Source organism: Mytilus galloprovincialis, chromosome 6, assembly GCF_965363235.1.
Source record: "Mytilus galloprovincialis chromosome 6, xbMytGall1.hap1.1, whole genome shotgun sequence".
Lineage (NCBI taxonomy): Eukaryota > Metazoa > Mollusca > Bivalvia > Mytilida > Mytilidae > Mytilus > Mytilus galloprovincialis.
The window spans coordinates 15,964,063-15,982,984 of NC_134843.1; the positions used below are offsets into that span (position 1 = coordinate 15,964,063).

The 18,922-nt window shown below is 32.8% G+C and overlaps 2 protein-coding genes across 6 annotated transcripts in view; one reads left to right on the plus strand and one right to left on the minus strand.

The window, feature by feature from the left end:
* LOC143079059 (nicastrin-like) overlaps positions 1 to 3,548 on the minus strand; it is a 37,604-nt gene extending 34,056 nt beyond the window's left edge. For both annotated transcript variants that reach the window (XM_076254205.1, XM_076254204.1), the window contains exons 1-3: positions 3,465 to 3,548; positions 1,592 to 1,687; positions 742 to 865 (exon numbers count right to left, since the gene is read on the minus strand). In XM_076254205.1, coding sequence (XP_076110320.1) covers positions 742 to 865; positions 1,592 to 1,687; positions 3,465 to 3,525 — 281 coding nt within the window. In that variant the 5' untranslated portion in view covers positions 3,526 to 3,548. The remainder of the gene's footprint in view (positions 1 to 741; positions 866 to 1,591; positions 1,688 to 3,464) is intronic.
* An 11,514-nt stretch (positions 3,549 to 15,062) lies between these two features.
* The window catches only part of LOC143079060 (rho guanine nucleotide exchange factor 11-like), a 102,627-nt gene continuing 98,767 nt past the window's right edge, over positions 15,063 to 18,922 (plus strand). The window contains exon 1 of one of the 4 annotated variants that reach the window (XM_076254206.1): positions 15,063 to 15,680. In XM_076254206.1, coding sequence (XP_076110321.1) covers positions 15,448 to 15,680 — 233 coding nt within the window. In that variant the 5' untranslated portion in view covers positions 15,063 to 15,447. The remainder of the gene's footprint in view (positions 15,681 to 18,922) is intronic. The other 3 variants (XM_076254213.1, XM_076254208.1, XM_076254209.1) reach the window with 3 other exon arrangements.

Consider the following 18,922-nt stretch of genomic DNA (forward strand, 5'->3'; position numbering starts at 1 on the left):
TTTAGGGGTTTCCCTAAACGATTAATACAACTTTTAAATTCAGTTGTTTAATTGATGCATTCGTGGTATTGTTATTCTATAGAAGAAAAGTATCGAACCGACGCAAGGCGGCTCCATCTTGGGCTGTGGGTAACTTAAGTTACCCACAGCCGTTTAAGCAGAGTGTAGCATGAGCACTATTAAATTGGCAAAAATAAGCAAAAATGTTCACCCCGCAAAAATAAACCCCTATTCAGTATTTCCACTCAACCAAGTTTTTTACTATTTTCTGAAAATGTTTAATATAGAAAGTACAAATGCTTAAATATCTTGCCTTCATCACTTATTACATGAAAAAATAAACTGTTGATAAGGCCTTAAAGTAGTTGTCAAACTGATATGTTCTGGAAATGATGCAACTTTATAGAGAATATCATTGACCTTTCACAAGTAGTTTTTATTGAACTAACTTAATATAAGCAGAAAACCTAACAATTGTTGATGTTGTCACAGACGTCGCAGCAGAAAAAAGCAACAATTTTGTCTTGTCATCAATGATTTTTGTCCAAAGCAAGACAATTTTGTTTGGTTTTAAAGCAGTCACTGAATCTTGAAAATGAGGTCAAGAACAATCAACATATAACACACAGATAATTTAGAACATAAGGTATCTATATAAAAGATATGAAGTACATGTATACTGGTCTTCTACGTTTTGATCTAGCACTGCCACTGGGTTAGCAATTTATGTCTGGAACTTACAATTTGAACTGTAGAGAATTAAGTAGCACAATGTATGGTTTATTAGGGCCTTTCTTCAGTAGCCATTCTGTATCATTATCACCAGTGATGTGATATAAAATGCCAACATTCCCCTTGGTTTCAGCTGAAAAAGAAACAAAACATAAAGAAATCTAATACAAAGAAAATAAAAGAAATACATGTAGTTAAACATGATTTATCTATAATTTAGGATACATAAAATCGCCATATGGTCTTGATGGTAAGATAAAGTGAACTGTTTGAAAGTTTTACAGGTTCCACATAGGACCACAGATTTACTCCACATGTTGCAGTTCCAATTTTTTTTCAATCCCTTCTACTTTTACCTGTTTGGAATTTTTGTAATACAGTACTTGCCATAGGTGACACAGAACTAGTTTAGTTTAAACATATTTATTTATAGTGGATTGGGAAACAAGTTTTGCAACTTATATTAATCCCTTTCTACTTTGGGGGTACGAGTGCTGCCTTGTAGTGGCATTAGCCATACTCTTTTTCGAAAATCTACAAGGGTGTCTTTTACGTGCAAGAGATATGGCTCTCTCCTTACACGGGTCAGCCATTTATCATCCCCTTCCGACGAACTATCAGAACTAGCTTACCCTTAAAAAGCACCCTAGCTCACATCTAGTTTGTGTTGCTCAATCTTTAGTTTTCAGTGTCAGTAGCATTTTGTCCCTTTCTTTATTGTGTTCTTGACTCTTTGACTTATATTTTTGTATTATTTTTTTCACTAATATACATGTATCGAACAATTCATTTATTGTCTTTTAATAAAAGCTCTTCATGTAATATTTCCCCCTACTGGTAATGAAAAAAGTTAACTTACATGAACATCCAATCTGATGTGTTCCATTCATGCGTCTAAAACATGCTTTTCCCTGGATTTCAATATAAGTCTTGTTACTTATTCTGAGACTATGCACTGAAAAACAATAAAAATAAAATGAAAATACACCATAAAACACAATAACATCAAATTGCACCAATTGCATTCATAACCATTGTAATAATAAATATCTGATACATGTAACTGTTCATTAGTTGGTCATTAAATGTCATAAAGGATTTCCATTACAAAAAAAATCTGACAAACAAATATTTTATAATGCAAATTAGCCTACATGTATATGTAATATGGGGACGAAGTCCCTAATTACGGTAGAAAAATCATTAAAAAAAAAAAAAAAAAAAAAAAATCGGGAAAATTTCCCAAATTTTTCATTCTACTAATGAACTCAAAATCGTTTACTTTTTTTTCAGATCTACTTCCTGTTCCAGTTTTCTCCGCTTTTGCGCAGATAACTGTCTTGTTTGCATGAGACTTTGAAAAAATTTATATTTATCAGTCTAGTATTAAAATATAAGATTGGATCTCAATACAAATTCAATTTTAATAATTGTTTGATATGAAAAAACGTTACCTGATGAAAGCATTTCTTTTGTTTAACTTAACTTAAAGAACGTCACAGTTAATTCCCTAACAACAGAATCAAAATCGGGAATGTTACGTACAGTATTTCGGTTTCTTTTATCAACGTGATTGAATTAAAAAAATAATACATACAGACTTCTTCCCCATTCACAGGTTATGCCTGCCTCATATTATAAATCATATTCCTTTTTTGGGTTAAATTTGAATGATCATACATGTACACTGTATATACATGTATGTTCAATTTGAAAGATATATATTTTTTTTTAAAACAAGGCATGAAAACAAACAGTCTGAATATATTTTATGGTAATTGTTAAAGGTACTTCATGTAGTTGAATTTAAGTCAAACAGGTTTATAATTGTATATTATAAGTTAACTTGCTTCTGAAAAAAAATGGCTTGTCATGTAGAATATTTATCAGCCCTTTCATTTTCTCCTTTTTAACATTCGCCCAGAGTATTTTATTTTATTATTGTGTTCTACACAAATGATAATTCGTGGAGATCAATCACCTTATATACAAGTAAGCATTCACATTGTACGATATACATATCACCTGTCATTAAAAATTTATTCTTATCAAAAACCACTATACATTTAAAAGAAGTAGGTCCAGATCAATGATAATTTACATGTATTTTCTTTCATAAACTAACTATTTATTCACATTTACTTAATGAACTGTGACTCATGCCGAGAAAAACCAACAGACCTTCAGCTTACCAACTCTGAGGGCGAATTGAACCTGGGTAAACAGTCTAGAACGAACATGTTTTTTTGGGCGATTTGACCTGCACATGTACATTTAGTTAACCTAGAGGAGAGGACATCATTGTGACACCTATGAATATAGGATGCTGCAGATTGCAGGGCTGTCAAATGTCAGGCAATAAACACGAGGCTTGCACACTTTCATGTCCCTTTGGCACCATTTTCGTTTGATTTATGGACATTTTTTTTCTCTTTGATCTTCACAATTTTTACCAAATCTCAGGCTTTTGCTTCATGAAAACTATGTTTAGAGTTCATACAAAAAAAGAGTTCATCTATCAATCTTTCGGATTAACTTTCTCACAGTTCTATGAATTTACTTCCGGATATTCATGTAGATTATCATTATGACACATACAAATGAATGATATTTTTTGGTAACCGGTTTAATTTCAAAGATAAATAAATGTCGGCAAGGGTTTTGAAGCTTAGAATAAGTTGCTTCTTCATTCAAAATTGAAGATACAACTGAATATGTCATTCATCCTATACCTAATGAAGTGAAAGCTGACAAAATAACTGTAATGTAAATGAAAACATTTCCCACTTCCATTGCATTCAAGATCAACTTCCGGTTTAAAAGGGGAGGCTACTTTACATCTTTCACAACTACATTTTATCAAGAGGCCAACTGTATCAGGAGGGGGGGCAAGGGGGGTCCCCATAACAGCAAAACAGTGAATTGATTTGGTGAAAAACAGATAACAAGGAATTGAAAAGGGATAATAACAGATAACAGAAATGAAATATGAAAATAAATCTGTCAAAGACCAATCCACGGCATACCCAACTATATCAGTCCTATTCAGGACCGATAACTCTGTCGATAGATATTATACAAATATAGCCTTTGTATGAGGTCGATACAAGGATATATTGACCTGAAAGAAGTATATTGACTGAGGACGAAGTCCGAGGTCGATATACTTCTTTGGGTCGATATATCCTGTATTGACCTCATACAAAGGCTATATTTGTTATATAATTAATTTCTGACCATATTTGTATCAAAATAGTCATTTAGGTTTGTTGGAATTTTATATATATTACATTGTCTCCTTAACAATAACAACATATTAGTTGTTATTTCATTTACCTTTTTTTTTGAACATCTTATGTATTTGAAGATTTTTTTCGTCAAATAATCGATCACAGATATCATGTGTTTCAAAACGTTAAACAATATCCTGAAATTCATTACATGACGTCACAAAGTATATTGGTTTTTAGATATTCTAAAAATAACCGTGCAATATGCTTTTTGCAGGTCAATATGCGTTTTGCTATCCGCCGTTTTCTCTCTACCTTCGAAAATATAGTTTAACATGTGACTATCCCTAAACGAATCAAATTTGTTAAAATATACGAATTAATAATATTATAGGCTATACAATATTGTTGAAATCAGAGCAATTGCATGTAGAGCAATCGTCAGTGTGGTAGCTGGGTCATTTTTACGTGTACGCCCGAACTTTGGGCGAGGGATATGAGGAGTGCCAATCGCTCAATGTTAAAGCACCTGCTGGTAGTGGGTTCGAAAGGGACGAAGCCCTCGAAAGCTATCGAGAATAAGATACCATAATGATTCCTGTCAGTAAAAAATCATTGATGGCAACATACTTTTGAAATTAAATGGTTTATTTGTTTTGGTTAAATTTTGTAATATGTTAACTTATACATCGTGTTAAACTGGAAGCTAGCCTAATTAATGGTCATTGGTTTTAGAGAAAACGTCCAAACCAATATTACTGTTAAATAAGATTAAAGGGTGCCGTGAGTGAGCATACAACCTCACATACAACCGACAAAAGCACCTTTTAATGAACACGAAAAAAAAAAAAAATTCTAAGAGGTGCAATATAAAAAAAAATCTGGAACACCTAGGATTTCTTCCCACAAAAAGTGAATCAATTTATCATTTCTTTAAGAGGATATAAAAAAAAATCTAAAATTTTCTTTTGAAGTTATGGGGGGGGGGGGGGGTGAAATTTGAAAAAAATAGGCAGGACAGTAGTTTTGAGTAAAAAAAAAAGGCAGGATGAGACACTTTGCAAAAAAAAAAAGGCAGGATGACAATTTAGGTAAAAAAAGTCAGGTTAAACTAATAAAAAAAAGGCAGGACCGAATAGAGTGAAAAATAAAAAGGCAGGACAGAGATTAAAACTAAAAAAAATGCAGGACAAATTTTTTCATCCTAGCCCCCCCCCCCCCCCCATAAAATTCAAATGGTAGCTCCCTTAATTGTTTTATGATGAACCAGAAAGATTTTTTAGCAAAGGTCAAAATCTAGAACGTCAAATTTACCATGACCTCAATTTTGTGGTCGTAGGTCGGTGATCTCAAATCAAAAGACCCCAGGTCAATCACTTGTATGGTTGTGGAGAAAAACTGATTTCAAATACATAAGGGGAGAAAACTCCTATAAGGCCTTAGGGTTAACCAAAACACTTCGACTGAAATAGGTTGAAGTTGCATGCGCCTTATGATCCCTTATTGTAAACAGTAATTTGGCAAACACATCATATCATTATAAAATGTAACAGTTTCTTTTGAATAACGTTAACAAGCAAAATTCAAAATTTATAACATGACTTGACCTCAATTTCAAGGTCACATGTCAGTGATCTCAAATCGGAAGGCCCGAGGTCAATCACTTGCATGGTTGTGGAGAAATACTGATTTCAAATACAAAAGGGGAGAAAACTCCTATAAGGATTAACCAAAACTCTTCAACTTTTAAAAATAGGTTGAAGTTGCGCCTTTTTGTAAACAGTTATTCATTTATTTGGCAAACACATCATATCATTTACTGTCACAATTTTCTTTGGAGTAACCACAGGAACTCGTCTCAGAATTTATTTCCCCTATATACCTTTATATATATATTAAGGTATATAGGAATTTTTTTTCTGAGACATGTGCCTTTGATGTGAAAGGCAATAGTTGAGGTTCTGGAGGGGGGTGTCTGTTATTCTGTAAACATTAAATTTTCACCCCTTTTTTCTCTAATCTTTAAAAAATCAACGCCTTTTTTCTCTAATCTTCCAAAAATTAACCCCTTTTTTCTCTAATCTTCATTTTTTTTGCCCGTTATTCTCTAATCTTCATTTTTTAAGGGCATTATTCTATCTACCCCATCCAAACCCTTATTATATTTTATATTTTATTGATTTATTCTTGAAAACTATACGTTTTGAGAGAAAAAAAGTATTTTTCGGATTTTTTTTGCTTTAATCATTATTCATATTTGTCAATAAACATTGACACTCCAATACTCCTCAAAGATAAAAAAAAAAAATATTAAGCAAACAAAAAATAAACAAAATGTTTTCTTTTCCATTTTGTGCGAAACTGTTATTGTAGTTCTCAAATACCAATAATCATAAATCAGTCCGCGAAAGCCATGTTGATTTTGTGTTTTAACTCGCAACAGATTCAAATATCATAATTGTTTTAATGATTGAACTATTTTCCAACAAATAACATATATTTATTTTTATTCATACGTTTAAAACCTGGAAAATGTGAAATCTTCTATGCGAACTTTTTTTTACGCGTACTTCAAACAGGTACCTGTTGTGTTGTAAGGCTCAAAAGAAGAAGTGAAAATCTCAAGCTTCTTAGCGATAATCGAAGTTTTTAACACGTTATCCCAAGAATTTGGCGTTTAATGAAACATCGCAAATCTTATAAACATCAAAAATTCAATCTGTATGATTTGACATTATGTGCAATTAAATTACAAACACACAATTATTGGCAAACGTCTTACTCTACAGTATCTTGCAAAATCCTTGGATTAACATCCTCAGCATCCAGAATATTGGTGAAGATTGGTTCAAGTTAAAGGTCATCGATACAGTCTTGATGCTGTAACAGCTTCAGAGCATGTCCTTTTCAGACAGGTTTGTCATTGTGAAAACTTTTATTTGTACATTCATGAAGCGGGTACTTCAGGTAGACCGTACACAGCAGGAAGTTAGGGGTTCTAAAAAAGTAAACACACCTTCATTTCAGGTAAAATTGAGAATATTTAATCAGTTATCTTATGTCTTGTGTTTTCTTGACAGAAAAATAAAGATCTACAGTATCTTTCTAAATCCTTCGAGTAAAAGGTAGAGACTAATGTTCTAATACAAAAATCAAGTACACATTGGTATTTCCTAATTAGACTTAAAACAAAATAGGACACTTTAGAATACAGTTTCATACCAAATACCATCAAAGACGAACCAATTACCACATGATATTTTCATCAAGATTCAGACAGTAAAAGAAGGTAAAACCTTTAGCGAAATTGTAAGGGAGGCCCACTTGAGTAAATTACTTGATGCACACATAGTGTATTAATATCCTTGGATGTATCACTGTATTCCTATCTGTATGTGTATCATATGAAGATCAAGATTATACTAATAGTACATTTTGCAGTAATAATCCTGGTTGATTTGCACACTCACTGATTTGTTTTGCTCAAATTTTCATTAGCACCTGCAGGCTCTTTCAAGCTGATGTTTTTAAGATTTACTTGGTGTAGAATACATACACCTTATCGCTATTCCTGACTGACCAGAGAATCTGTCACGCTTGAACTATTGACATTATACAACAATCACTTTTCCATTTTGGCGTCAGATATTTTTTATTTGACGTCAAAATTGTACGAGAACCTGTGTGATGTCCAGTAATGGCGGACAAATAGTGATAAGGTGTATTGTACAATGTTATACATGTACTTTGTACAATGACCAAGAATATTTAGATTTTTTAAACCATACATATACAAAATTCAGGTGTGGATTAAAATCAGGGCCCGCTAGGTGCAGCAACCCCTCAAAATACAAATTATTTAACATTAAATCCTGGATCTGCGTCAGTATACAGATTGATTCTTTAATCTTTATTCATCATCTCTATCAACTTTGGTTGATCTAGGGGCACAAGAAGTGCTACACACATATGGCACCTGTCATGATGCTCATCATGATTCATGGTAAAGACAAATTGAGTTGGTAAATAAGAACAGGATAATAAAACATTTCCATGGTCATCTACAGAGACGGGCAAAAAGTATTCGCTTACAATGGCAAGTGGCTGACTTAGGGTGCAGATTCTGGGGGTTGGAACCCCTTCTAGTTTAGAGACCATCAATTCATTTGAATGTTGACATACAATGTATGGCTGGAATGTTGACATATATAAACATGTTCATACATTGTAAGTGTTTGAAGGATCTAAATATACGGTGCAGGAAATGCTTACCCTTCCGGAGCACCTGATTTCACTCACAATTTTTAGTGGAGTTCGTGTTATTTCTTATTTCTAACTGTTGATGTAAATGTCTTTTGGTTTTGTGAGTCTTTGTTTACTCCTTGGTTTTGATTGTTATTGTCTTCTTACCATGCAGGATTAATGTTATTTGTGCATCTTTAGACTGCTTTACCTAGACCAGTTTCACTCTAACATAAAAACTATTGTTGTTAATGTGTTCACTGGGCACTCTACATGCAGACTACAGTTATAGATACAACTTGCACCATCCCTTGTTGTGCCTGGTCAAGAAATAGGATGAAAATTTATCAAAATTGATGGTTTTTGCACCTGATGACCAACTTTGGGTCAAACTAATTCCCATCCATCCACAACCTGCTCACCCAAACAAGCTCCTCTACAGACATTGTATAATTAATATGGATAAGGTAAAATTATTAGTTTTGAAAATGATGACAGCTCTATCTACAATTTTAATATCAAACATGATGGAGCATAGTCAAACCTCACTGAATCAAACTTTTCTCTTATTTCTTTGTGCCTCTGTGGCCAAGTGTCTGAGTAGTTCTGCTACTGTAATCATTAGCCAGTCAACACTGAGGTTGTAAGTTAAACTCCTGCTGGTGTGGGTACACTTCACTCTAATCTTTATTGACTAGGATTGTCAGTTAGTTTTCCTATCGTAGGGTTTTCTTCGGGCACTCCAGCTTCCTCCACCAACTAAAACTGGCGACCAAGAAATAACCCTTAGTGGCACTTATAAGTAGCTTTAAAACACCAACAATAAATCAATCAATCTTTTATTTCTTGCTTATTGAACTCAGACCAAACCCCTCTGGCCGGTTCAATTTTGAAGAATAAAATTGAGGACTATACAAGTCCTAATTCAGTTCTTATTAAATATATAATCAGTTGACTCAATAGAGGAATTATTGCCCTTGAAATTTGATTTTTTACACATTTGTTTTTTTTTAGGAAACTATAGCAGATAGGAAAATCTGTAAACAGAGAAAAAAAAACCTAGCAAATTAAGACCATGCAACTAAACACTGACATGCCAAAATCAGCATTTGACTCTTGATAAAAGTTATTTCCCTTGAACATGGAAATATTTTTAGTTACACTTTGATCCCCTGATTTAAGGCAATATTGTAAACAAACAAGATAGGAAATACATGTATATGTTTGAATTTCTTCATAAATCGGTGATCAAGGTTAAGTTTTAAAGTCCATATCTCCACTGTTAGCAGGGGGTCAACTTTATTTGCTGTATGGAATGATTGCATGGTGAAAATATTTGTCTGGTAGGTTCATCTGACCTGGACCTAATTTTCACAGTTCACTGGTCAATGTTTTGATATTTTTTTTGCGATTTGGTCTTTTTTCATCTTCATTGGTTTAAAGTGAAGTTTTATTGGTTAACCATTAGGTTTGTTTCTTTGATACTACAAGCAATAGGTTAAATATCATGATTATTTTATTTAAATTAAAGAATTTTAACATAAATTACACTTGTCGCAGTCTTTGCGCTTAACCACAAGTCCTATAGCATTGGCTTGTAAAACTGCTTTCGAGCCTCTAAAATTCTTCTCTATAAGCCAACAGAATCCAACATAAAATTTTTTAAAATTGAGCTTCTGGCTTGTGGACTCAAAAGTTAAGACATGGACAGTACAGCAGCTTGAATTTTCAGTGTGTGCACCCTATTTATAGTTAATTGATGTTGGTGTTAAAGAAAGAAATAAAAGACACTTGATTTTTGTACTGATCTTGACATTTGAAATGATTTTTGTCTAATTTGTTTTGCAATGTGGATTATGAAATATGATACACATAAAATGTAATTACATTCACTGACAAGTGTTGTGTAAACAAGATTGAATTGTCTCCCTTCAGCCAAAATAAATCCATATTAAACACAATAAGTTGTAGAAGGGCAGAAAATATTATTTTAAATCATTTTGATATCAAATTGATATTACACTAGCAACTTATAAATAAAAAAGCCCCTTTGTCAAACCTCTTCCAGTGTAATCTTTTCATCTAGTTTTTCATGGTAGGTAAAACAATACAGGGGTGGAATCAGATTACAAAAAATCAACAGATTGAAAAGATTGTCTGCCAATTAGTGCTTGAAACTTTAAACAAATTCCATTTTACACCCTCTTCTTTGTTTTTCGGTATATTTTGCAGATTTTTATATTTCTGTACATTCGTGTACATGTATGTTTATATTTCCTATTCACTAACACAGTCCCGCAGTGAATGAAACTGAGTAAACTGGGTCATATTTTGAATTAGAATTAAAACTATTAATAAAGAGAATATGATCCAGTATTGTTGCTTGGAATTATTTAGGTCATAATTAAGTATAGTCTGCAGTTTATGATGACCTTCAGATGTCATTGAAATAAATACACATCTTGGTTATGTAATATTATTGTTGTTGTAAATCATGATTTGGTTCTTATTTACATTGTAAACTTGGATTGTACAAAAATATGAGTTTAAAGCTTATTGATTTTTGTTTACTAAGAAGAAAACAAACAAATAAGTTATTTTTTGAGGCCACCAGTGTTTTCCTTTTTTCACTGAGGGAAGGTGGGTGTTTTAAAAATATCACTTGCAACCGGGTGGGTTTTTTTAAATGTCCAACCGTTTTTTTTAATTTACTGTGGGTGCATGTGGGGGTCACAAAAATCAAGATTAGTATAATATTCACATTTAATGGAGTTGAACAAACATAAATAGAAGTAGTCATATTAATTGTCAAATATTCTTTGATTTGATTTTTTTCAACAATTTATCTCTTTTCTCTCTTCTTTCATTTACAATTTTATGTCCTGTTTCTTGCTTTTGTGCCATATTTTTGGCACACAGAACAGTAGTATCCTTCCTCTGTGACTATAAGCCATTTGAAGTCTTGCTCATATTTGTCATCACTTGCGTGTCTTATCCGTTGTTTGGTTGGCTTTTGTTCAATTTCCACAACTTCAACATTACTATCAATTGTATTTAACTTATTTGGTCTGGTATTTTCTCTATCATCATCGTCATCTGCCTTTCTTTTACCCCGATTGATAAATGAAAACATTGAAATTTGACGATTGGACGGCATCTTTGTCAATGAAAACAAATCAGCGAGGCGCGATTAATATTCAAATTTTAATGGTACGGAACCGAAAAAAATCCGGAATTTGTAAAAAAAAGCCGACCACCTCCTATAATCGAAAGGTGGTCGGCTTTCAAAAGAAGGTGGTCGGCACACCCGGCTTAAATGCCGAATGGAAAACACTGGCCACATAACATTTGTTTGAAGCTTTGCATTCTTTCTTTCCTCCTAGCTTTCTTTTTTTTCATTGGAAAATCTTCTGCATACAAACTACTACAATAAACCCCTGTCCCCAGGAGTGCTCAGTCTGTCCCATGACATGTTTATAGCATTTTACTCAGGAAAATACAAATCAGATCTTCATGAAATTTTGTTTCATGCTTGAAGTGAGTATGCATTACTTTTATTGCATTATTTTTGGTCTGTGCATCCCTTGTGCATCCTTCCGTCTGCACAGCTTCAGGTTAAAGTGTTTTGGTTGAAACTTTTGGTCAAGTTAGTTTTTGATGAAGTTGAAGTCCATTCAGTTCAAATTTAGTACACATGTTCCTAGGACTTATGATATGATCTTTCTAATATTAATGCCAAATTAGAATTTGTACCCATTGTCATGGTCCACTTAACAAAGAAAAAGATAGTGGAGTAGGGCATCCATGTACTATGGATCCAGACACATTCTTGTTAGTTTTCTCCCTCAACAAATAGTTGTAAACTAAATCATGGCATGTATGAAATTACATTACATTTTTCCAAGGAACTAAATATTAAGTCCTTGCAATTGTGTATTTTAAAATACATCAAGTAAAATTTTAGAGAACAAGGCTTTATTATAAAAATGGCTACAAAATGAATGTAAGGAATTTGGAATATACCGGTAATAGTTGGGAATTCTGATTGACTTTCACTGACATAAGACTCTCCTGTGCTTGTATTTCGATGTGAAATTAAGACCAAGGTAGGCAGTATTTGACGCTGGGTCAATAAGACAATGTTGAAAATTGTTTGTCATGGAGGCATATGTGTGAAGCTAAACAATGAAGGCAACATACCAGCATGTACAGTGTCAGATCCAGGAGAAGGGTTCTGGGGTTGGAACCCCCCTTTTTTTGGACGATGCATGCATTTGAAGGGGGGCATATGGTTAGAACCTTTTTCCTGGGTTGGGAACCCCCTTAAAAATGGCTGGATCCTCCCCTGCATACTGTGCATATTCTGCAGTATGTTGTAAGTCAGATTTATGAATATCACTAACCACCTCTTGGGTAAATGTCCTGTAATAAATAATGATAATAATACAAAACAAGGACATAATATAAGCTGTGGTTCGCTGTTAAACTGACATAAAACCCCTATGAAAACCAAAATTATGATCTAAAATAAATTTTTGTTGTCATATTGGTGAAACAGTATTGAGCAATAAATTGGTAATAACCAGTTACAAATGTACCTTTCTCAATTGAAGCATGATACCAAGGCTATTGAATTATTTAATTTTAGAAAGGATTTGTAACACAACATTGAATTTTAATTTAAGGAAAGCAGCACAACATTTTATACAGGAATGTGTTTACGTCATTATTTTATGGCCTATTTTTCAATCTTGGTAACTCTACCTATAAATGATATTTTACAAGCAATACATGTATCTGCAATGCACATTATTATATTATTTATAATAGCCTCATTTCATAAAAAACCATTCATTTCAGTAAAATGTATTAACCATTTTCAACTGATTTTTCAATTACTTCACCCCATTGGATGTTATTCATCAAAGACATTTTACACCTTTAACATTGGATAAAGTTAAGGTTAAATGTTAGATCAGGTCATTGGACATATTCTCTATGCTTGACTGATGAAATGTAACATTACATCTGTATTAAACTATATTCGGTAAAAACTGAAATATCCTATTTTTCTTCATATTTTGTCAAGAAATAGAAAACACCTGAAGGCTACAAATTTTTACACAAGATATATTTATGTCAGGTGACATTGTTTCTCAGTGTGACAGTCCTCTTGTGTATTTGTTTTTATGTCAGTCATTCACAGGGAATATTGATTTTGATTATTATTGGATTAGTCAACAGGGCTCACACTACTTCAGAATTATAGGGAGAAGTGACTTCTCTTTTTGAAACTGATAGGGAGAAGTGGTGAGATTTGAAAGAGAAGTGCTCATTCGCGCGGGTGCGCTACAATGTTTGGATTTTGCAATAGTATAAAGGGCCATATGTAAATAATGTTCTTTTTATGTTGTTCAATTCATATGAGTAAAAAATTACAATTAAAGTAACATTTGAAATTAAAAGTTGTTTAAGTTTTACTAAGGTTCTTGTGAGAAACTACCAACTAAATATCTAGCACTAAAAAAAAAAATTATTTTAAAGAAATTATATCAATTACAATTTAATTAAAAATTATCTTGTGTATGAAATTCAGTGTTTCTCATAAAAAAAATATAAAAGTTATTAAGCTGGGCCATAATATATTGATATTAGTATAATAGTCTCAGAGTTAAGCAACTTTAATCAATAGTTTGAAACATTCATAAAAAATATAGGGTATTATATACACCAATCAATTAGATGTAACCAAAAGTCTCTTAATGCGTGTGGGATGCGTAATTTTTCCCCTTTGGGATCAATATTCTTCTGTCAGCTGTTTCATCCGTGCGTCCGTAGTAATTATTGTAAAAGTACGGATTTCGGTCATAGCTGGTCCGGTTCAGATCCGTAGTTTAGAAATCGGTCAATGGCGGACGAATGCAAGAAAATTTTCAAAAATAAACGATGTTTGACAAGTTATTTGAAAAGGAACATGACGGTTTTAATGCAATAAATGGATTAAACATTTACTGGAGGCAACTTTTATCACGTTTAAATGAAGTAACAAACTTATTTTTCCGTCGAAATTTAGGTTGATGTACGTTTTCGAGTATTAAACAAGCACCGGAACTTACAAAAATGCACGAAGTGATAAAAAAGTTGTATTTTTATCAAATAACCTGATACACACTGCGAAGACAATGCTTCAACCTCTTTTCTAAAGATAATGAATAGTTAATGTCTGAATTTCTTTAATTATCAGTAAAAAATTGATGTTTCATCAACTTGGTAAAAATTGAAAATGTCCGATGACGGAAGCGACTGAAAGCGACTTTCGTCAAGTACAGGGCGACTTGTTTTCGCTTTTGGGGGTCGGGGAAAGCGAAGTGACGGTCGGGAGGGCGACTTCTTCGCCCAAGTCGCCTGGTAGCGTGAGCCCTGAGTCAATATACCTTTGTAAAAGGATTAAAATATGTGTAATCAACAATTTGATATTACAATATATTTGTGACTAGGATGATAGATCATGATAAGTATATGTAACAATAAACCATCAGTTAATGATGTTGATAGGTCTAGTGGATGTTGAAGCTTTTTCTAGAGGATTATCAATTATTGAGGAAACTTGTATCGAATTTGAATTTGAAATTTGCAGAAAACCAATCATATTGCGACTAGAAAATAATTACATAAAACATGTAATCGAGTGCATGATGATTGCATATGATAAACTATAAGATTTAATGTGTACACCTTTCTAATTAATTTACCTGATGTATGATAAACAGTAGAGGTCAGAGGTCAATATTAATCTCAGCATGGAACAGACAATGTGAAATTTTGAAGGTCAATTGTTGTTGAATATTCATCTACATGTAGTTAATTGAAGATTCAATAATACCTCACAGCTGTTACATCAAAAGAAGATGCATCTGTCCTCCATTAAATAAGAAGGAATCTATTTTGCAACAAGTGCCTGAATGTTTCTATTCTAGTTGATTGATGTGATTTTCTAGACGTACGGAATGTATGCTGAACCATCGTTCATGTGTTTGTTTTTAGCTTCTTTTCACCTTGTATATCTTGTGTAGTTCTGTTCAGATTTTTTATATGTGTATTTTCATATCAGTTATAATATGCATTTCCTGAAGGAAATTATTCTAAGTAATGTTTGAATGGTTTTATAGTGTGGCGTTAAGAGGAATACAATTTTGAAGATAAATATTGCAATTGCTTGACAGTATTTTGAAATTACGTTAAAATGTCTCTTAAAAAAGGAATGAAAAAGAAATGGCGGTCTATGGATGTACTTTTCCGTTCAGGATCAAAAGAAAATTTGAGTGGATTGTTACGAGGATCTAGGGAAAATCTTAGTTCTATAAGTGGATCACGGGAGAAAATAGATAAAATAGGTCGTCCAAGTTCTATAGAAAAATTAACGGATTTAGATTACAACCATAACAGTCCAAGAAGTAATAGAAGCTTTAAGTTCAGGTTGGTAAATAAATCACTGGTGCTTGGGGGAAGTCCTTATGATATATAGGTCATTCTCCTTGTAGTAGATTGACTTCATAGGTGTATAGTGCAGGGTGAAGCCAGAATGACGTCAGACATTAGCAAAGAAACACGACATATACATGTATAATGTACAATAATGTTACCATGAATATTTGACAAAACTCATAAAAAATTTTAAGAAAATTTACTATTGACAGCACCCAATTACAAAATATGTTTAAGTTTTAAAGATAAAAAATTGAGTTTTTTTTGAGGGAAGGAATATTTCAGTTAAAGTTTCCTTTTTTGGCCGTAAATATTGGTTCACCCATATTGAGTTAAAGTTGAACCAGTCCAATGACTAAGCAGTATTTTCTAGGAATTGTTGACTTTGTTATAGTTTGTAATCAATCACTTTAAAGATGAACATGCATGTACTAATGTTACAGAAGCCTGTCTTTTATCATTAGATCCTTCAAATGTCTTTTCTTAAATGTGCAGTTTAACTTCTTGTCTCAACAGTCTCATTCATGTTATTTAGGTATATACAAAATGTATGTATCTTATATATATACTTTTTTGTAGTATTTTTTTTAGTATGACATGTTGACAATGAATTCAAATTTTGTTGTGGTTGGGTTTTAGGGTTGGGTGTGCGGGAGGGGGTGATAATTTTTTAGTGAACTAGTCTATATCCGCAGATTTCCGTGTAATGATCATTGATTTCGTGGGGATTAGTGCATACTTCACAAATTTGAACTCGACTTCATTTGTTGAATTGTGCTAAAATTGTAACATCCATTTGACAGTTTATGGATCAGTGAACAAGGTTAAGTTTTGGTGGTCAAGTCCATATCTCAGATACTATAAGCTATAGGGCTAGTATATTCGGTGTATGGAAGGACTGTAAGGTGTACATGTGGGCAGGTGTCATCTGACCTTGACCTCATTTTCATGGTTCAGTGGTTATAGTTAAATTTTTGTGTTTTGGTCTGTTTTTCTCATACTATATGCAATAGGTCTACTATATTTGTTGTATGGAATGATTGTAAGGTGTACATGTCTAGCGGGCAGATGTCATGTGACCTTGACCTCATTTTCATGGTTCAGTGGTCAAAGTTAAGTTTTTGAGTTTTGGTCTTTTTATCTAATACAATATGCCATATGTCAACTATATTTGGTGTATGGAAATATTTTATGATCTCTATGTCAGACGCGCAGGTTTTATTTGACCGTGACCTCATTTTCACGGTTCATTGCACAGTGTTAAGTTTTTGTGTTTTGGTCTATTTTTCTTAAACTATAAGTAATAGGTCAACTATATATGTTGTATAGAAGTATTGTTAGCTGTACATGTCTGCTTGGCATGGTTCATCTGACCTTGACCCCATTTTCAAGTTCATTGGTTTTTGTTTAGTTATCTTGGTTAATGTTAAGTTTATGTGACAGTTGTAATAAAGCTTAGCTTTATACTTAGGACTAGCAACATAAATAGACAATAACTGTTTAGTGTCTTTAAATATCAGCTGTATTTGTACGAGGCTAGGAAACAAGGTGTATGCGAGCTTTTAGCGAGCTACTACACCTGTTTCGAGCCGAGTACAAATACAGCTGATATTTAAAGACACTAAACAGTTATTGTCTTTATCCTGCAATTAATTCTGTATATTGTTTGTGTTTTGAAAGACACAAAAACTAACATATTTAGCATTTATTTTCGATTTGTAATCCCTTGAGGCCCGCGTAGTAATATCAAAATCACACATTACGCTGAAGACGGGTTCGCAAAAAAGAATCTCAAATGGTCAACAATAATACATCGCTCAAGGTGAATAATTATCTATTTTAACATAACAACTAATTTCAACAGTAAAAACAAATAACAAAACATTGTCAAATTTGAAACAGAAGTGTACGAGTTGTCCTACGCTTCAGACTTGACATTCACTAAACATGCATGCTGAAATTGACATGGTTGATTTTGTAACACAATCATACACATTCAAGTTTTGAAATCGACAATTGTCATCGTCATTGGAATGCAACTGGAATACACATTCTGAGGTCACACAGGTTCAAACAATACTCAGTCCGGCAGTGGGCGGAGCTTTAAAGCGATATCTGTATAGTATACAGATACAGCATAGCGATATCTGTAGGGCTGTATCTGTATAGTAGGACACCCAATTGCAGGATAATATCAATGATTAGTATAGAAGGCGAGACATTTCAGTGTGTGCACTCTTGTTCTACCTAAGCTCAGTGCTTCTCTCTTTGGACTTCAACTTCCCCAAAACTGGACAGAACGACATACTCTGAAAAATAGATATCCTCACAGAGACAAACAATGCATGGTTTAGATAGCCCAAGTTATCATTTTGTACCTTTACCTGTACACACCTAGATATTCTTAGAAATATCCTGTTGGTTTTTCCAAAATTGATAGCCTTTTTTTCAGTTGACCACTATTTGTTTTGAGATTTACCCTATCAATATCTTATCAGCTGTTACAATATATCTGAGATATACTTCCTAAACATCTTTATCAGCAGTTGCAACCTTGTTGCCATGGTATTTTGACTTAAACATAATAAAATATGCATTTAATATGCATTTTCTGGCATTACATAATTTTTAACATGTAGAGTAAATACCTATGACAACAACCCAGCAAATTAAATTAGCAAGAAAGAGAAAAATCTGAAATGTTTATATATATTAAATACTTACATGTTTTACCTATATATTTTCAATCTTGCTAATAGTACTGATAAGTTAGATGTACTTTAAAAGTATCTGTTACTAGATATTGATCTGCCTAGGTATTCATGTGAATTAAAATGTAAATAAAAGGAAATACCTCTGATAATTAGCATTAGACAGCAGTTTGGTCTGTTTTTATAAATTTTTTGGTTGAATTGACATTTCGTTGTTACTTTTACGTTCTTACTTTTACCATTTTGATTATATTAATACATGCAATTTATTATAATATTCATACCATTGTACATAATTATTTTACTATCATTTCAACATGTCTATCAATAGATTTTAAGTAGTGATTACAAGCTGTTTTAAGGAGTTAGCAAATGACTAGTTATTGCATACTAGATATATATAAGTAGTTGACAGTTGGATGGTAGAAACAAGGGGAGATCCCTTTATACTTCCTGGAACTTTGGAAGGCCTGTTGCCAACAAATTAGTAGTGGACAAGCGCCTGGTATACCAGTTAATCCT